The sequence below is a fragment of the Zophobas morio genome, unplaced genomic scaffold, assembly GCF_036711695.1.
Source record: "Zophobas morio isolate AGI-343-1 ecotype UQ-CSIRO unplaced genomic scaffold, CSIRO_AGI_Zmor_V1 ptg000108l, whole genome shotgun sequence".
NCBI lineage: Eukaryota > Metazoa > Arthropoda > Insecta > Coleoptera > Tenebrionidae > Zophobas > Zophobas morio.
Genome location: NW_026972213.1, coordinates 4,963,994 through 4,982,140, shown reverse-complemented (window position 1 = coordinate 4,982,140; position 18,147 = coordinate 4,963,994). Strand labels below are relative to the sequence as shown.

The following is an 18,147-nucleotide window of genomic DNA, read 5'->3' as shown; positions in this document are numbered from 1 at the left end:
CGGTATTTTGATGCGCCGGTGGATTTTTAATAAAATGATTTTGCATTTTAAGTTCGGCATTTTCTGAATGTTTTTTCTTATCGAGTATTGCTACGATTGACGTGTCGATGCTATGAATATGTAATTCCAAAGCCTTGCCCAAATTTTCGGTGATGAATTGAGATTGACTCCCGATGTCCAAGAAAACGCGACATTCTTTTACTTTACCTGATTGGCCCATTACGCGAATCAAACCGGTGGATAAAAGTACACTAGACGGAATAGCTAAATTACATTTCGAGGTGTCTTCAGGATTATCGGAATCCTCATCTGGTTTATTTTTGATTTCATTCTTGGGAAGGTTATTGTTTGTTTCTGTGTGCAAAAGCGTGTGGTGCTTCTTATGACATTGTTTACAACGCCTAGATATGTAACAATTTTTCGCGACGTGATTACTTCTTAAACAATTGAAGCAACGATTCATTTTCTTTATTTGTTCCACTCTATCGTTGGGCGTTAAACTTAAAAAATTTGTACAATTGAATATGTTGTGCATTTGGGAACATATAAAACACGGGATTGATTGATTATTGCTTACTTGTACCTTATTTGTGTTTGATTTTAATGATTTACCCAAATATTTGGTTTGGGATTCACATTGTTTACCGGTATCCAATAATGAGCTACAATCTTTCAAATTATCTGTAGGACTTTTTATTGGAACTAACGCGGTGTCTGATTTTGGATTGGATGTGCTATCTATCTTAGTTTGGGACATGCCCACAGAGTTGCAAAAATTATTATCAGGATGATTTTTCGGTTTGTTGGATATTGAATCTGATAATAATTTGTGAGAATTCGGTATTAACTTATGCGTTTCTGAAATAATGACTTTTTTGTTGTCGATAGTTTTATAATTAATGAATAGTGCAGGGGTAAACCGCACCTTAACCGGAGCATTGGCAGTCTTATGAAGTTTAATGGGTTCTCCATTTAGCATGTTGTCCACTTTTATGGGTTTTAGATTTTCACAACGTTTTTCGAGATGAGCATTGTTAGTATTTACATTAAACGAATTCGGGAAAGGAAGATGATACAACAAATCGGCTTTTTTGATTAGAGCAGTATATAATTCCGATATTTCATGGATATAGGTTTGCACGGGTCCGAGATTATAAACTGCGGGTTTGTTAGATTCTTCGCTACTCGTGTCATCTAAAAATACCACGATTTCCGATTTATGTTCAACTATAAGATTTTGTACGTTAGATTGTACCCGTTTCAAATCTTCCAACCTGCATCTTAATTCGCCTATTTTTTGGTGGTTTGTAACTTCCGAGATGAACTCCGCATGTGAATGTATATAATTAACAAGAACGATAAATTTCCAGAGAGATTTGTTATTCGACATCGTCAGTACGAGAATAATGCACTACGCAAAATGGACAAAACTAAAGCCTACCTGAGTTTCTTGATGAATGACCCTCGATGATTTGCACTGCACTCGCGGCCGTTACCGATTTTTGAATACTTGATGATTTAGGTGGAATGTTGAATTCCAAGCGATGATGATTTATCGAACTACACTTATCACTTATCACTGTTACCTACTGATTTTCTGTCGCTGATCCGGCTCGAAGGACCATGTTAAGTTTTGATGGATTATGAATAAGAGCAGCGGACAGTCGTTTTATAGTTTTATTAAATAAATAACAAGTGTGTTCTAGAGCGAGTATGATATTATGACCGTTAGGTCCAGAGATTGAATATAAAGACTATGTTAACCGCTTGAAGAGTGCTTGAAGAGTCAATGATGAATAGTGAATGAAATTCCCTGTGTTTCAAGGTGGTGGTGGCCCTGGCTCCCACCCTTACGGGTGGAGAGGGGTGAAACAGGTCCCCGCCAGAGGCACTAACACCAAATTATATTCGTTTTCCTAAAAACTGTTACAACAAGCCCCTCGTTCCCCTATTACCACTGCATAACAGTGTTGTGCTAATAGGGGCTCCACTTTAGCTGTAGGTAATGAGTTACAAGAAAATATAGATTGTGTAACTCATTACCTACAGCTAAAGTGGTTACATAAATGAAAACAACGGTGACAAAAAATTTTGCAGCAAAACTAGTGCAACCTGAAACTTAATTTTTCTATAAATCGAGGTAATATAGTTGCGACAAGCAGCGTATATACAACTTACTTATAAAATTTATGTTGTACATATTTTGTAAGGTCGTTTAATGTTATTCGACACATGATAATAAACTACAACCGCGAATTTATAGAACACACCAGACTATTGCTTCAGCTCTAATTATTTCCTTTTTAACTTTGTTTTTAATAAAATTAAAATATTAGAGATACTCTAAAATTGAAATAAAATTTCAACAACTATCAAGAATTAAAATATCCAAATAATAACATCATCTAAGTCTTAACATTTTATTAAATTAGACTATTTCTGACAGCATACTCGACAATTGGTCTCAACCTGTTTTTGAAGCCATTTTTATCACTGAGTTCAAATTTAAACGATTCGCCAACATTTAATCCTCGATCGGCAGCTTCAGCTATGTCCGGAAGATCTTTCTTCTCCGAATATAAAGATTTGATGGGCATAATGCACATCACCAAACCATATTTACCATACTTTTTCCATCCGTCAAAAAAATTCTCTACAGTATATGTATCTGCAAACTTGCTACCTAGCCTTCTTAAATACTCGCAAAAGTGTCTGTAATAGTCTTTTAAAATCGTGTCGATGTCAGCAATGTCTTCTTTCGATATGCCAGCGAACAAAAAGTATGACAGGTCAGTCACAGGTGACGTGAATTTGGAAACTTGCCAATCGAGTATAGCCACCCTGGAAACGGTCGTTTTCTCTTCATTCTATAAAATAAGTGAAATTTAACTTAAAATACAAATCTGTTGGCTCACATACTTCAAATTTGTACAAAAAATTGTTCACCCAAGAGTCTCCATGGTTTATTACTTTTAAGTCGTCAATAGCTGATGTCATTTCAACTAAAATGAAATAAACTTTATCTTTGAGCTTTAACCATTGTTCTAAAATGTCCTTTTTAACATCTTCAGTTAGCAGTTCAGATACCTCTTCCACCGCACCTTGAAACATTTTTGCAAAGCCAATTGTTTCAATAAATTCTTTTACTAAATCTTCAGCTGAATCCTCAAGCAATCTTTGAAATTTTTCAGGATGCTGCTCTTCGAGAGCCACTGACGTCGCATGAAATTTTGCGTAATCTTTTATTACCATATCTATAACCTCCCTTGTTAGTGGTTTCGCTTTTGGCCACAAGTCATACCCTAGTTTCTTCAAATTTTCTAACACGATAATATGTCTGAAATCATCGCTATAAACACCATAACATTTCGGCACGCTATCAAAGGGCTTTTCAATGCCTTTGCTAATTTGAAATTGTTTGAAAAGTGGAAAAACATGCTGATACAAGTAAGCTTCTCTTACAAATGCTTTCCTAAAAACAGGTACGGTTTCCATCAAAGCAGCACTAGGTTTGCTGCATTTTAAAACAAGATCGTATTCTTTATTCTTGCCTTGTTTGTCAATTCCTGTGACAACAACGAAAATTACGTCTCCTACATATCCATCACCTTTTTCAGAACTTCCAGTTATCTTTACTGAAAAACTTTCAAGATTTTCTTCTGCTAGAGCAACTTTTAACCACTTTTGAACTTCACTGTCACGGTCAGTTTTTTTTTCCATTATTACAAAAAAAACAGCAATTTGTTTCTTAGAAATTAGGTAGCCGTACGTTTAACGTAACATTCAACAGGCTGTTCATATGTGAACTGAACCGGTTTATCAATGTGTGTAGTTTTTATATGATGAGTTGATGATTGAAATTGTGTAGTGTAATACAACAGAAAAACGTAGGGATCATGTTTGTCAGCATTTTTAAACATCTTAATCATGATAATAATTGTTTATTTAGCTTTTTACAAATCTTAACGCAACGTATATTTCTGATGTACAAAGTGAAAGTGGTTAATTCAGTTTTAAAGTGATTATTTGTTATCGCTTTATCGTTCAGATAACAACTACTTAATAATGTCTGTGATTTAATGGGTGAAAAGGATATTTCTTAAATTTCTTCAAATCCTCATAGTTTATACCTATTATTTTTGTATTACGGCTAATTTTGTTTCTTTTTTATAAAAAATATAATTACAAGTTTAACATATAATTATATTATCTGATACGTGTACACGAAATTTACTATATAGATTGTATTTCTTGTTCACTTTGTCATTACTGGTTACACCTTCCACTTCCACAAAAAAATATATCTATATCCAATACCAAGTTCTGAATTCCCTTCAAGTTTTACAGAGTTCTGCAATATTTTCATCTTTCAAAAGCCAGCTTTTAATTTCGTTTTCTGTGTCACTTTTCGTAAACATCTTGTCCTAAAACAAATATGACACTAACTGTACAACCAAATTAGATTACTTAACATGTTACGTGGAGAGAACCACTTTTATTAAGCTCAGATAAGGAAAATTACGTACTTGTTAGATAATGTATTATTATTATCATTTGTATCAGTCAATGGGACTAATTACACAGGTTTTTGTCTACCTGATTTTAGATATGTGTAATTTTTTAATAGTAGAGAAAAAACAACAAAAAAATGTATACTATATGTATATAAGACTTAATTACTGATTTAAGATTAATCTATAAAGATGGTCACTTGACTTATCGAGATTTGAAAGATTCAAACTTGCAAAGCCATTCCTGTTATACATGCCTGTCAGATTTTGGTCATTTGGAGTACCGAACGAACCTACAGTAAAACATGCACAAAAATCCAGTTACAGTAAGATTCAGGTAAGTACTAGAGGTTCATAAGTCCAAGTAAAAAGGAGAATTATCTTCTCATTAATACAAATTGTACATTAATGACTAGATACTTATTTACGAAAATTACTCCAACATTTGCAACTAAAAATAGCAGTGCTAAATGTTTAATATTGATTTTCTGTCTTGTATACCTATACATACATTTCTCGATGGAAAATTATGTCACAGTCCCTACATAATATTATGCAATCTTATGAAAACAGACTTGTAGTTGGGACCAAAAAAACCCGAATATTTATAAAAAGCGACGTGCCTGGAAGAATTGTCTACTATTATTAGTTGCCTTATACAACGTGTGCGGGCACGGTAAGTCCCACAATTAATTTATTTGCTTAAAAATTTAATGTTTGCGTCATTATTCGGCTGCAGTAACCGTCGTATATTTGTATTGTTTATTTTTTAACAAGACCTCTCTGAATTTGGACGGAACCTAATTAATGGAGCTTAAAGTTCTTATGTTTTCTTTTTTTTTTATCATTAAAAAAGGTTTCATACGTAAAAACTGCTGTCATAATCACTAAATTCGTACATATTTTCACGGTCACTGGTTTTTCGTTGTTCATGTGACTATCTTATTCAGATTTCAAAAGTGGTATAAGACAAACTAAAAACTGTGACCAGATTTTATTTCCCAGGTCATATTACCACATGCCATTTTAACTTGTACACAAGAAAGGAAAAATGGACTTAACAATGCTTCAAAAAATCTTAAATGTGGTACAGTAAATCCCGAAGTGATTGTGGACCCTTGGTAATTTTTTAAATTTAATTCACGTGAGTAATAAACATAATATGTACTCGTAGATTTTTGATTAATTCATTTATTTTTTTTTTAAATTACTAAGCAAAAATCTGGCGAAAGTTAAATTTGCGTCTACGAATACATATCTAAACCACTGTACATTTTAAGTGTTAATGGTATTTTTGTTCCCACTGATGTAGCTAGGAAGAACCCTGTTTTATAAATTCACAAATAAATCGCTGTTAAACAAAAAATATGTATGTTATTACCTTACGTACGACATCATTACTACATGTTGCAAAAAATTGCGCAACATTATAACATTTAATACATATTAGCATATAATAAATAAGTAGATAACTTTATTTGTGTTTATCTTACCTACTTTATATTAATATTGTAACCATGTTATTCTTTATCTTACTTTTTGTAACTTTTGGAAAATTTATAATAGTTAAAATTCATTTAACTCACGAATGTTCGTATGTACATCTTTAGTTTCGGATGCTGTTGAGTTACAGTATTCAAAGCTACTTTATCTGTTTGGACAAAATGAGATATTTCTTCTTCGTCTACTAAATCTTCGTTTTTTTTACTTTAATTTTTATTTTTAAATTATTGCAATATTTATACTCATTCGGTAAAAATTAATTTACCGCCGTAAGAAATTTTCTATAGATTTTGTGTGATAAACAGTGCTTGAAAGTTTCGCAATTCGTACACCAATCACCTTGGATTATTATCTTCTTATCTGATGAGTGATGACAACGTTTTATCATTAAGCTCACTTAGACCCAATTTCAAACAAGAGATTTTAGGGAATAAGTTTTTCGATTGTTTTAGATAAATATCACAATGTGACATAATAAAACACGTTCAAGAAAAAAATTTGGCGTACAATCGTAACACGTTTCCGCGATCTAATTGTGCTGACTTATAAAAAAAAGTTTCACTTGCATAAAAACATAAAAAGTAATACTTAGTCGGACAAATTTTGATACACAAATTTATATTTAAAAATTTGCATCCTCGTTTAAGAAGTCCTCAAAGAAAGAAATAATGATCAATTGCAGCTGCATCTAGGAAACGTAGCTTTTACATTTCTTATGAAGTGGGGTATTTTTGCAACACTGTGAATTGAATAAAAAGGGTGTTTTCAGTTTCAAATCTGTAACATGTGATAGGTATATGATATACAAAATTCTATAAAGTGTAATATAAGTAATTTATTTCTAATTTACATGTAACATCTCCTAACAATGAGAGCGAAGAGGCCAAATAGATAATATCAGTGCCTACATTCAATTTGTGATACACTGGGTTCATCATTTTTGTGTCGTCGATTAACAGACGATAATTTCAGCTGGCATTAAATCTTTCTTTCTTTGAAACAAGTGGTCTAACGTCATTTAGACAGAACTGAGAAGAAGAAGATAAGAAGAAGATATCATTTATGGGGGATAAACAGATACATTTTTATTAGCAATTTATCCTGGTTAGCAACTTTAAAACGTTTAAAAGATTTCAGAACATTCGGTTTTGAAATTCAGAATTAAACGTTAAACAATGTTGTTATACAATTTTGATCTTTTTTCTGAAAATCTTTCTAAGATAAAAAAATTAGTCGAAGGTTATTTCAACGCCCCTAAATACAGTCGAACAAATACAGCTTCGAAAAATTACAAAATTTAAAATGTTATATAATTTTGAATTTTTTTCCAAAAATCTGGATGCCTACGGTAAGTGGAGGAATATGTTATTTTTTAAAATTTAAATATCATTCTACTGTAAAAATGGCGATGACGTCATTGTTGGTGGGGTGATCATACAAATTTTGGTCAGCGTTTTACCATTTCCACGAAGATACATGAGTATAAATTTTCCGGGAATTTCGGAGTTTAAGTCTAACAAAATAGGCAACAGACTACAGACGGCACACAGCACACAGCCTGTGGGTTGAGTTACCTATCAGGCGCGTCCCCAGTGTTGCGGATAGGGGGAGACCGGCATTGTCTGGGGAAGGGGGGTCTGGGGAGGGCGGATATGCCCCCGGGAACTAAACACTCTTGGGGGTGGTGGAAGTCCGACCTGGATTTTTCCCTTCTCCAGATATGTAGGTTAGGGCTGAGGCTCGTCTTGCCTGGACATGCCTTGGTGGTTGTCGGCTTAGACGGCCGCGAAGGCGGTTCAGTAGAGGAGGGCTGGAAATAAACGTGCCCCCCCGGGATTAAACCCCTGGTGTGGGGTCGTCAAAACAGCCCCGCGGACAAGCTCCCGCGTGTTTGTGCCGTGCGTGGAGACCCGTAAGGTGGGATGAAGGAATCCTGGAGGTTGAGCCCCCCTTGGTGCAGTGTGTCACCAAGGCTGGGCAACACGCCTCTTTGGCCTGGATTTCCACCAAAACGGGAGGTCGAGACTAACCCATCTCAGATCAATCGGCTGTGTCGTCGGGTCAGACCGCCGACAGGGTGAGTCCTTGGGGGAAGTGTAGTCTGAGCACGAGTAGCCTCACTAGTTGAGGCTGCGTACTGCAGGATGAGCTTCCCTGGGGGCTATATCCTTCTGCTAGCCCTGACGTCGAAGTTCGGCGTCCCCTTGTTGGACTCCGTGGTGGGTGGGGACGCAGGAGGACGAAATCAAAATCCAGATTATGGAAATCGAAAACAATAAAAAAACCACTGAGGAAGTGCCTTCGGGTGCACCTCAAACAGGAAACCCAGCCAATGTGGGGTCGCAGCCTCCTAGGAGGAAGCGAATCTGCGGGGCTGAGGTAAAAAGGCGGAGGAAGGCTCGTTTGCAGGCGGAGGCGGCGAATACCGACCCGCCGAAACCGGGTCCATCCTCCTCCGGGATAAACCTCAAGGGTAAAGGGCAGGCTACGATAGCCAACCCTAAACAACCCGCGGGGAAAAAGACCTCAGGGTCAAAGAAGAGAGTGAGGTCTTCAACCTCCACACCTCCGGCAGCTGAGAAGCAAAAGAGGATGAGGAGGCAGGAGACTACCTCTAGAGAACAGAGCTACAGGGAGGCGGCTGCAAGTCATCTCCGTGTAGCTGTGATTGATGTGCAGCATCCACTTGGTAAGCTGACTGCTGGCCAGGTGGATATAGTACAAAAGGGCCTGATGGGAGCGCTGGACAGGCAACTGGACCAGTGCTTGGCATCGGGTAGACAAGCAGCCACTTTCAGGGGCATGAAGTACACAGGGGAAGTCCTAAGGATAACCTGTGAAGACGAGTTGTCCCTGAAATGGCTACAACAAACAGTGCGCTCCCTAACACCCTTGTGGGAGGGCGCACAACTTAACGTGGTCCCCTTGGCTGAGCTACCAAGGCTGGTGAGGGCGACCCTGTGGATACCGGGACCACCGGTGGATGCAGGAGTCGTACTTCGCCGCCTGGAGGGTCAGAACCAATGGGCCCACGTCAAAAAATGGCTTCTTTTCCATCGCGAGGCCAAACCCGAGGCTGCCTCTCCAGGCAACCTCTTTGTGTTTGGTCTTGGGATGGAAGAGGCCAAGATAATCAGGGAGAGAGAGGGCAGAATTAATTATATGCTGTCCTCTTTCAACCTGAAACTCAAGGAGAACGAGGCGTCGGCTCAGGAAGGGCGGACCCCTATGGAAGAGGTAGAAACCCCAGGGGATGAAGCCTCTACCAGTGGGGGCGGGCCCGCCTGAGAATGTGCCTCGTGTCTCCTAGGACAATTATGGGATTTTTGGTTGCAGAGATGGCGCTGCAGCAGATAAATTTCATTCAGATTAACCTGCAGCATTGTCGCATGGCGACGACTGTTTTGTGTCGTCGTCTAGACAAGATGCAGAACACTATAGCAATAATCCAAGAACCATGGATTGTAAAATCCAGGATCGCAGGGTTGAGCAATTTAAATGGCACTGTTGTTTCAGGTACCACAATAGAATCTCCAAGGACATGCGTCTACATTCCGAGGAAAATCAAAGCCGTCCTCCTACCTCAGGTCAGCTCCAGGGATGTGACTGCGGTAAATGTTAAGTGTAACATAGGAAGAGGCGAAGAGCAACTGGTAATAGCATCTGTGTACTTACCACAGGGAGCACAGGAACCATGTCCAACATGGGAAATGGCGAACTTGGTGGAACACTGTGATACCGGAAATATAAACCTCATCATCGGTGCCGATGCGAATGCCCACTGTCTGTTGTGGGGGAGCAAAGACACTAATGATAGAGGAAGAACACTAGCTGAATATCTTTTATCAACAAATCTAGAGATTCTCAACCGAGGCTGCGAACCAACTTTCGTAACATCACGTAGTCAGTCAGTAATAGATATTACACTGGCTACATGGGATATCTCACAATATATAATGGGATGGCACGTCTCTAAAGAGGCGTCAGTGTCAGACCATAGATGGATCATGTATACATCAAAATGTATAGACATGGAGATAAAGACGTACAGGAACCCTAGGCTGACGAACTGGGCTTTATACAACGAAGAACTGGACGACAGACTGGGGACCTCCGTGCAGTCTATACCAACGGAATACATTTCGACAGAAGACATAGAGAAAACCTTGACCATTATCAACGACTCTCTAATGTCAGCGTATGAGAAAAGTTGCCCCCTAAAGAAGGAAGGTCTGGGCAAAGGTACACCATGGTGGAACCGAAGGCTCAGCCTACTTCAATCGGGGCTAAGAAAACTTTTCAATAGAGCAAAAAACACTAAGAAAACTGAAGACTGGGAAGCCTATAAAGAGCACCGGAAAGAGTTTAAAAAAGAATTAAGAAAGAGGAAACGGGAAACGTGGAGATCCTTCTGCAGCGACATAACGTCGACTGCTTCGGCCGCAAGGCTGAAGAGAGTTCTCTCGAAGGACCACACACATCAACCAGGTTTCCTAAAGAAAGAAGATGGCACCTTTACAGCCACCTTAGAAGAGTCCGCAGAACTTTTGCTGCAGACCATGTTTCCAGGCAGCACACGGACTACCTCCCATTCCAAAAGGGATGTAGTCGGTACTCAACCTTCCCCGAAGGACTGGGCGCTGGCTGCAAAGGTAGTCACGGAGGCAAGACTGGAGTGGGCAGTGGACAGCTTTTCCCCATACAAATCTCCAGGAGTTGACGGTATTTATCCCGCCCTCCTGCAGAGGGGAATGAGCAGACTACGCCCTATTTTGTTGCCAATGCTTCGGGCGTGTCTGGCTTTCAGCTACATACCGAATGCATGGCGAAAAGTAAAGGTTATCTTTATACCTAAGCCAGGACGACAAGATTACACCTTGGCTAAATCCTACAGACCAATTAGCTTAACATCATTCTTGCTGAAAACGCTAGAAAGACTAAGCGAAAAAGAGATTCGGGAGACTGCTTTGAGCAAGCAACCTCTACATCCGAACCAACATGCCTACATCCAAGGAAGATCCACCGATACGGCCCTACACACAGTTGTAAACCGTATAGAGTGGGCGATGGAGAACAAACTCTTCACCTTAGGAATGTTTTTGGATATTGAAGGAGCGTTTGATAAAACGACCTTCAAAAGCATAGAACTAGCCCTACGAAAGCACGACGTGGACCCCACCCTAAGTAGGTGGGTGGCCAGTATGCTGAGGAACAGGGAAGTAATGATTAATGTAGGTGGCACTGAGATCGAGGCTGTTGTAGACAGGGGATGTCCTCAGGGAGGAGTTCTCTCTCCTGTACTGTGGGATACTGTCGTTGACAGCCTGATACGACGCCTCAATGATCTTGGCTACCACACAATTGGATACGCGGACGATCTAGTCATTCTGCTAACAGGAAAAAACGCAGATACATTATGTGAGATAATGCAAGCTGCAGTAAAAATAGTCGAGGAATGGTGCAACAGACATACCCTCTCCGTTAATGGAGAAAAGACGAAACTAATCCTGTTCACCAGGAAAAGGAAAATTGGCACACTACAGATGCCAAAAATATTTAACACAACGCTTCAACTTTCGGACGAAGTCAAATACCTGGGAGTTGTATTGGACTGGCGACTGAATTGGAAGAAGCATGTAGATGATAAAGTAGAAAAGGCACGCTCGGCTCTCTGGCAATGTCGTAGGGTGGTGGGAAGGTCGTGGGGTTTAAATCCCAAGATCGCCCTTTGGATCTACACGGCAATAGTCAGACCGATGCTGTGCTATGGAGCTTTAGTTTGGTGGCCCAGAGCCAGACAAAAAACAACAGCCCTGCAACTTGAACACGTTCAGAGAATGGCGTGTCTCAGTGTTACAGGAGCAATGAGGACCACTCCCACAGCGGCTCTGGAGACTCTTCTTTGCTTAGCACCTCTCAACCTTTACATAGAGGAAGCGGCAATGACGACGTCTCTAAGACTTCACTCTCTGGGAGTATGGAACAAGCAAGGCCGCACAACGAAGCACACTCGGATCTTAACGGAGGCGTTCAACAGAATACCCTTGTTGAGGATGGGTTGTGACCGAATGGGCACAAAATTAATATATGAGAAGACATATAGAATATCAATGAGTGATAATTCAGAAGGACGAGCCGACATAGATATCTATGTCGATGGTGCCAAAACAGATAGTGGTTCAGGAGCCGGCATCTACTCCGAACAACTGAACGCACAAATCAGTGTACCTCTCGGCACCCACACGTCTGTCTTACAAACAGAATTGATGGGAATAATGCTGGGAGCTAGAATCATTGCTGAACGTGAAATCGGCAACAAATCAATACGCATACTTACTGACAGCAAGTCTGCACTACTAGCCCTGGACAGCTGTATGGTTCGATCCGGGCTGGTTTGGGAGTGCAGACAAACGCTAAAGTATGTAACGCAGAGGAATAGAGTGGTACTTTGTTGGATCAAAGGACACAGTGGCAACGAAGGAAACGAGAGGGCAGATGAGATGGCGAAGCGAGCCGCGCGTATGCCCTTCTGGGGACCCGAACCGGCAATCACGCCTTCGGTCGCCCTCTCGAACGAACTCGTAAAGCAATATACCCACAGACGCCATGAGCAGATATGGGCGACGTTGAGCAGCTGTCGGCATAGTAGAGCTTGTATGGCGACACCAGACCGTAAGTTGACAAAATTTTATCTCTCACTTTCAAGGGACAAACTGCGTAAACTGGTAGGATTCCTTACGGGACATTACCAGTTTAACAAACATCTACATACGATAGGGGTAGCAACAGACCCAATCTGTCGTGGATGCAATGAAGAAGAGGAAACAGCTGAGCACATTCTTCGTGAGTGTCCAGCCCTAGCCTCCTACAGGGAATCCATACTAGGGGACATCTGGCCTAGTATGGCAAATATCAGGGAGTTTCCACCCTCTGCATTACTCAAGTACATTCAAGCAGTTGGATGGCTTGACGAGTAGAGGAGCGGGAAAACACCCTGATATGGACTTGGGGAAGGTACAATGGGCCCAAAGGCGAGGCCTAAGTGCCGGCTGGCTACGGTCAGCCCCCATAAATTAAGAATCCAGAATCCAGAAGATGCCTACGGTAAGTGGAGGAATATGTTATTTTTTAAAATTTAAATATCATTCTACTGTAAAAATGGCGATGACGTCATTGTTGGTGGGGTGATCATACAAATTTTGGTCAGCGTTTTACCATTTCCACGAAGATACATGAGTATAAATTTTCCGGGAATTTCGGAGTTTAAGTCTAACAAAATAGGCAACAGACTACAGACGATAATGAATGATAATATCCTTTCATAGTCTAGGAGAAATGAAACGTGGAGCAAACATGAAATTAGCTGTTGAAACTTGTTGACCAATAAATCTTAGGTTTAATTTAATCTTTAGATAAAACTTCTAACGAGCTAAAGCATTATCATAAGTGTTAATGGCAATTAAAACCTTAATCTTTAAATAACATGTTAACCGACCACTATTTTGCTCCACCCAGTATGTTATCCTTTTCCGAAAAATCAGTAGGTACTCACAGGATACTTGTTAACGCTCCTATAGAAAAGTTTCATATTCGTACCGTAATAAGCTCTTATTGCTACTTGTTTTCCAATATACTGTTAAACATTTAAGATAAGGTTTAGCTAATCAACTTTTATAACTTATCTAACAAACTAATACTTGTTTTGTAATACTTCAGATGCTATGGAAGTTCTCTCTAAATAACTAGACCAGTTTTTGTCAATTGACTCAGTTATGTTTTACTTTGTTTAATTAATCATTAAAACACCATATTTTGTTAGACAATCTCCAATCTTCGAAAAATTATTTTAAGTTTAAATGTCCTAAATATGTATGACTAAGTAATTTGTAAAGATTTTATACTTATTAATATTATTATTAGTGTTACTAAATCTACAAATTAATTATTCACACTTTCTTCGGACATGCATGTAGACAAAAAGCTTAACTACAAGTAGTAGAGGGTGGAAACTCCCTGATTTTAGTATGGCAAAAATCAGGGAGTTTCCACCTTCTGCATTACTCAAGTACATTCAAGCAGTTGGGTGGTTTGACGAGTAGAAGAGCGGGAAAACACCCTGATATGGACTTGGGGAAGGTACATACAATGGGCCAAAGGCGAGGCCTAAGTGCCGGCTGGCTACTATCAGTCCCCATAAATTAAGAATCCAGAACTACAAGTAGGTACATATGATAGTGAATGCTGAAAATCTTTTACTATAACTTATCACTTTTTTATCAATAAATATAAAGTCAGTACAATCATAATATGACACTATGTTGTGCAATCTGTATGCACAGTATGGTGCAAGAAGTTGTTAATTTGAGATTTGTTCAATAATATTCGATTAAAAAATATTCTATATCTTCGTGTATATTGTATTTTTTTTGGAGATTTTTTATTATTGAATTTGTTTCATATTTTTAAACACAATGTGGTGCCATTCAAAATGTATATATTTTATCTAAAATTGATTACTATCTAAACACATTTTTTTTACTTATAACACGCTTATTATTAGATAAGAAGCATAAGTGATTTTTTTATCTTATTAAGTAGTGCTCATATAGAAACGTAGACGTACTAACTCTTTTAATTTCTTTTTAGGTGTGTTTTTATATTCATCGGTTCCAAATTATTGAGCTTAATTCCTACATTACATTAGAGATGGATTTTAAAACTAATATGAAGTCGTGGATGGAAAAATTACTAAAAAATGAGAATATTGATAATTTAGATGTGGCTATATTAGGAAATTCAGAAAAAGGCGATGGTTATATGGGAGATATCGTGTTTGCTGAAGTAAAGGGTACCACGACAGAAGGAATCTGTAAGAAATATAATATTGCTCTAAAATGCTCCAAAAGTAGTCCGTCTCTCAGAGAAAAATCGTCAGTGAAAGAAGCTTTTCTCAACGAAATTTACTTCTACGATGTTATTTTCCCCAGTTTCAAGAAATTTCAGCAAGACAGGAAAATTGATAAACTATTTGAAAATGTACCGATATGCTATGGTACTTTGAGCAATGGTAATATGGAAGTTCTGGCCTTAGAAAACCTAAAAAGTAAAGGTTACATTTTATGGAATAAAGCGAAACCTTTAACTAGAAAACATATTGATATGATCGTCGCAGAATATGGAAAATTTCACGCAATTTCAATAGCCATGAAAGATCAAGAGCCCAGAGCTTTCCAAAAATTGATAGATGGTATAGAAAACATGTTTAAAAAATTCCAGGAAACTTGTGATATAGTTAATGTTTATGAACGAATTTTTGATGAAATTTATAACTTGTTGAAAAATGAATTGGACGAAGATATATTGGACAAATGGCAAGGTTTCAAACTACAACTGCGAACTTTTTTGTTTCAAATTAGTGAGCACGTGGAAGGAGAAAATGTGATTCTTCATGGTGATTGTTGGAATAACAATTTTATGCATTACCACAAGGTAAGTGTTTGTTGTTAAACCACCATGCAACTATTTAATTTACATTATTTTCTTATTTAAACAGAACGATCAACCGTCTACATTTGCCATTTTAGACTGGCAATTGATAAGATATTCATCCCCTGTTTTCGATTTGTCGTACCTTCTGTTTGCTTGTTTATCAGAAGAGGACATATATGATATGGAACAAATTAAAAAACATTACCATGAGTCCTTGTTGGAGCACTTGGAAAAATTGGGTTCATGTACTTCCTTGTATCCAGTACACCAATTTTTAGAAGAATGGAGAAAACATGGCAAATTTGGCCTTTTAATAGTAACACTCGTACACAAGATTTGTTTGGCAGAAACCAACGAAATTCCTGATGTGGGTGAAGCAGCTGACAAAGGAGACGATATTGCTACAGGGTTTGGACAACCTATTAAGAATACCACGGATTACAAAAAAAGAATGAAGTATATCATTAAATATGCCGCAGAAAATAATTTAATTTAAAGAAGTTGCTTTTGTGTTTTAATAAAATTTAAAACAGATAGAAAATAAATAATTTGCTTATTTCGTAACACTAAAGAAAAAAATATTAGAATAACAAAATTTTTCTCAGTGTGACATGCAAATTTTTATCCTGAACCGTTCCTATTACAATGAAAAGTATATGTGAAAAAAAATAGCAGACGATTGTTAAATGCATTAGAAATTAAATACGGAGGTTTGGTGCGCATCCCACGTTGCGAGAATATCTTAATTCTAAAATTTGTGATACACAAATAATATGAAACTACAAGTACACACAAATTAAATCCCCGGGCCAGGATATTGTAAATTTGACTGATGAAAACATCTTTTTTCTCAAAATCAACCTTTAAGATTAAATTATTTTAAATCTCAAGTGACAAGTTATAAAGTGTGAATAATGTACTCACTTAATTTAAAAAAAAGAATGGTTAAGCCTGAATGAGTGAATTTCCTGACACGTGTGTTACGAAAACATTTCAATATTACTAGAAATACAAGTTTTATATATTTGATAGCACATTGAAATTTTAAATGTACCTACGTCCCTACCAGGGCATTCTACCTGCTCCTGAGACAATGTCAGTTAGAGACTACTTACACAGCTACTACCGTCTTTATCTTCACAGGGTGATAGTATTTTCGTAGATACACAAATAACGAAATAACATTCCAATAATATTCTATTTATTAAGTAGCGCAGCAGGATATTAACATGCGTATAACAAGTTGCATAACTACAGGGTCATTATAAAATATTGTAGTCGAAGAAGGCCATGATTTTGGTGACATTTTGTGCCGCCTTTTTCAGTTTTGTGGAAAGGATTACACTAATATTGGAATTTTTATTTTTAGCGCCACATTAGTTGACATTAGCGGCTGCACTGTTTCAACGCTTCATCAAATTCTGTCAGATGTCAATAATTTTTTCGTTTGTACTGGTACGTTTTCCCTCACTTTGTGCGTTAATTGACTTGTCTTGTTTTCATTTTTGCTGTCTTCCCCTTTGTTAGAACTTTAATAAGTGTCTCAAAAAACAGTTTTTATCAAAACTACAGATCATTGTGGAATAATCTCAGGTAATGAACAGAGAGGATAACTATGGTCAGTGTTACAAATGATTTTTTTAGTCCTTTGGCGCAATCATCATGCCTATTACCGTAATGGGGTGTTAAATGAGGATGGGGATGGAGTGTACTCTGTGGAGGCGTCTAAAAACGAGTATCTAGTGAAATGTTCTGTTGTCATTGATGAAGAATCTTTGAAGACGCTATATGGCGAATTATGGCCAGATTTAACGACACTGGTAGCATTTCTAAGTGAAAACCGACGGGGAGACCTCAAGTTAGTGAAGACGTTGTTGAAGATTTAAGGATGAGAATGGAACAAAGTCCGAATAAAGCTTTGTCAAAAATCTTTACTGTCCGGAGTACCATACAGCCCATGTCAGAAAATCGTAAAAGAGAAGTTACATATGCATCCATACAAGATTTCGTTGGTTCAGGAGCTGCAACCAGCTGATTTTCCTTGCCGCGTTGGGTAGTGTAGTTGGTTTCAAGCTGATATTGACGATAACGGGATTCTCGATTTGTTGTTCTTTTCTGATGAAGCCTGGTTTCATCTGTTAGGCTATTATGTCAACTGACAGAACTTCAGAATTTGGTGTATAGAAAATACTCACGCTTTTGAAGGAACACCATCACACGCAATGAAGGTTGGTGTGTGGTTAGCAGACGACGATTCATAGGCCTGATACTTTTTCAAGTAAATGAATGTGATCAATAAACAAAATTAGATGTAGAAAGTGTATGTAGGTACTGCAATAAAGTTTTTTATTTTCAGTAACTTTTATTTTTCTTTCGGTGTTAGTTGCATTCTCTTAATTTAAAACTTACTTCAACTTACTGTTTAGTAATAATTGTAATTTTACTATTAGGAAAGTTAAAAATCTTTATTAAACATTCTGTTGTTTCAAGAGATCTCATAATCAGCTACAGAACTCTTAACACTTTGCTCCTGAAATTTTATTGGTTTTTTCATCTTTTTTCTTATAGAAATTTTGAAAAATCTTGATATTAGGATGGCCATGTGGGCGTGTTTTGGGTAGAACCTCTTTGACATTCCTGTTAT

The 18,147-nt window shown here is 37.9% G+C and overlaps 3 protein-coding genes across 3 annotated transcripts; 2 read left to right on the top strand and 1 right to left on the bottom strand.

Annotated features, from left to right (window-relative positions):
* Window positions 1-2,406: 2,406 nt before the first annotated feature.
* Window positions 2,407-3,827, bottom strand: LOC135144705 (uncharacterized). The gene is made up of 2 exons (XM_064076762.1): window positions 2,920-3,827; window positions 2,407-2,867 (listed from the first exon to the last, which is right to left on the bottom strand). Exons 1-2 carry the CDS (start codon window positions 3,718-3,720, stop codon window positions 2,424-2,426), a joined length of 1,245 nt encoding a protein of 414 aa, XP_063932832.1. The 5' UTR covers window positions 3,721-3,827; the 3' UTR covers window positions 2,407-2,423.
* A 7,019-nt stretch (window positions 3,828-10,846) lies between these two features.
* LOC135144823 (uncharacterized) lies at window positions 10,847-16,113 on the top strand. Its single transcript, XM_064076914.1, has 4 exons — window positions 10,847-13,118; window positions 14,094-14,232; window positions 14,661-15,503; window positions 15,568-16,113. Exon 1 carries the CDS (start codon window positions 11,081-11,083, stop codon window positions 12,989-12,991), a length of 1,911 nt encoding a protein of 636 aa, XP_063932984.1. The 5' UTR covers window positions 10,847-11,080; the 3' UTR covers window positions 12,992-13,118; window positions 14,094-14,232; window positions 14,661-15,503; window positions 15,568-16,113.
* LOC135144714 (uncharacterized) lies at window positions 13,034-15,999 on the top strand. Its single transcript, XM_064076769.1, has 5 exons — window positions 13,034-13,118; window positions 14,038-14,150; window positions 14,661-15,503; window positions 15,568-15,765; window positions 15,838-15,999. The coding sequence occupies exons 1-5, from the start codon at window positions 13,034-13,036 to the stop codon at window positions 15,997-15,999; spliced, it is 1,401 nt and encodes a 466-aa protein (XP_063932839.1).
* Window positions 16,114-18,147: the final 2,034 nt, after the last annotated feature.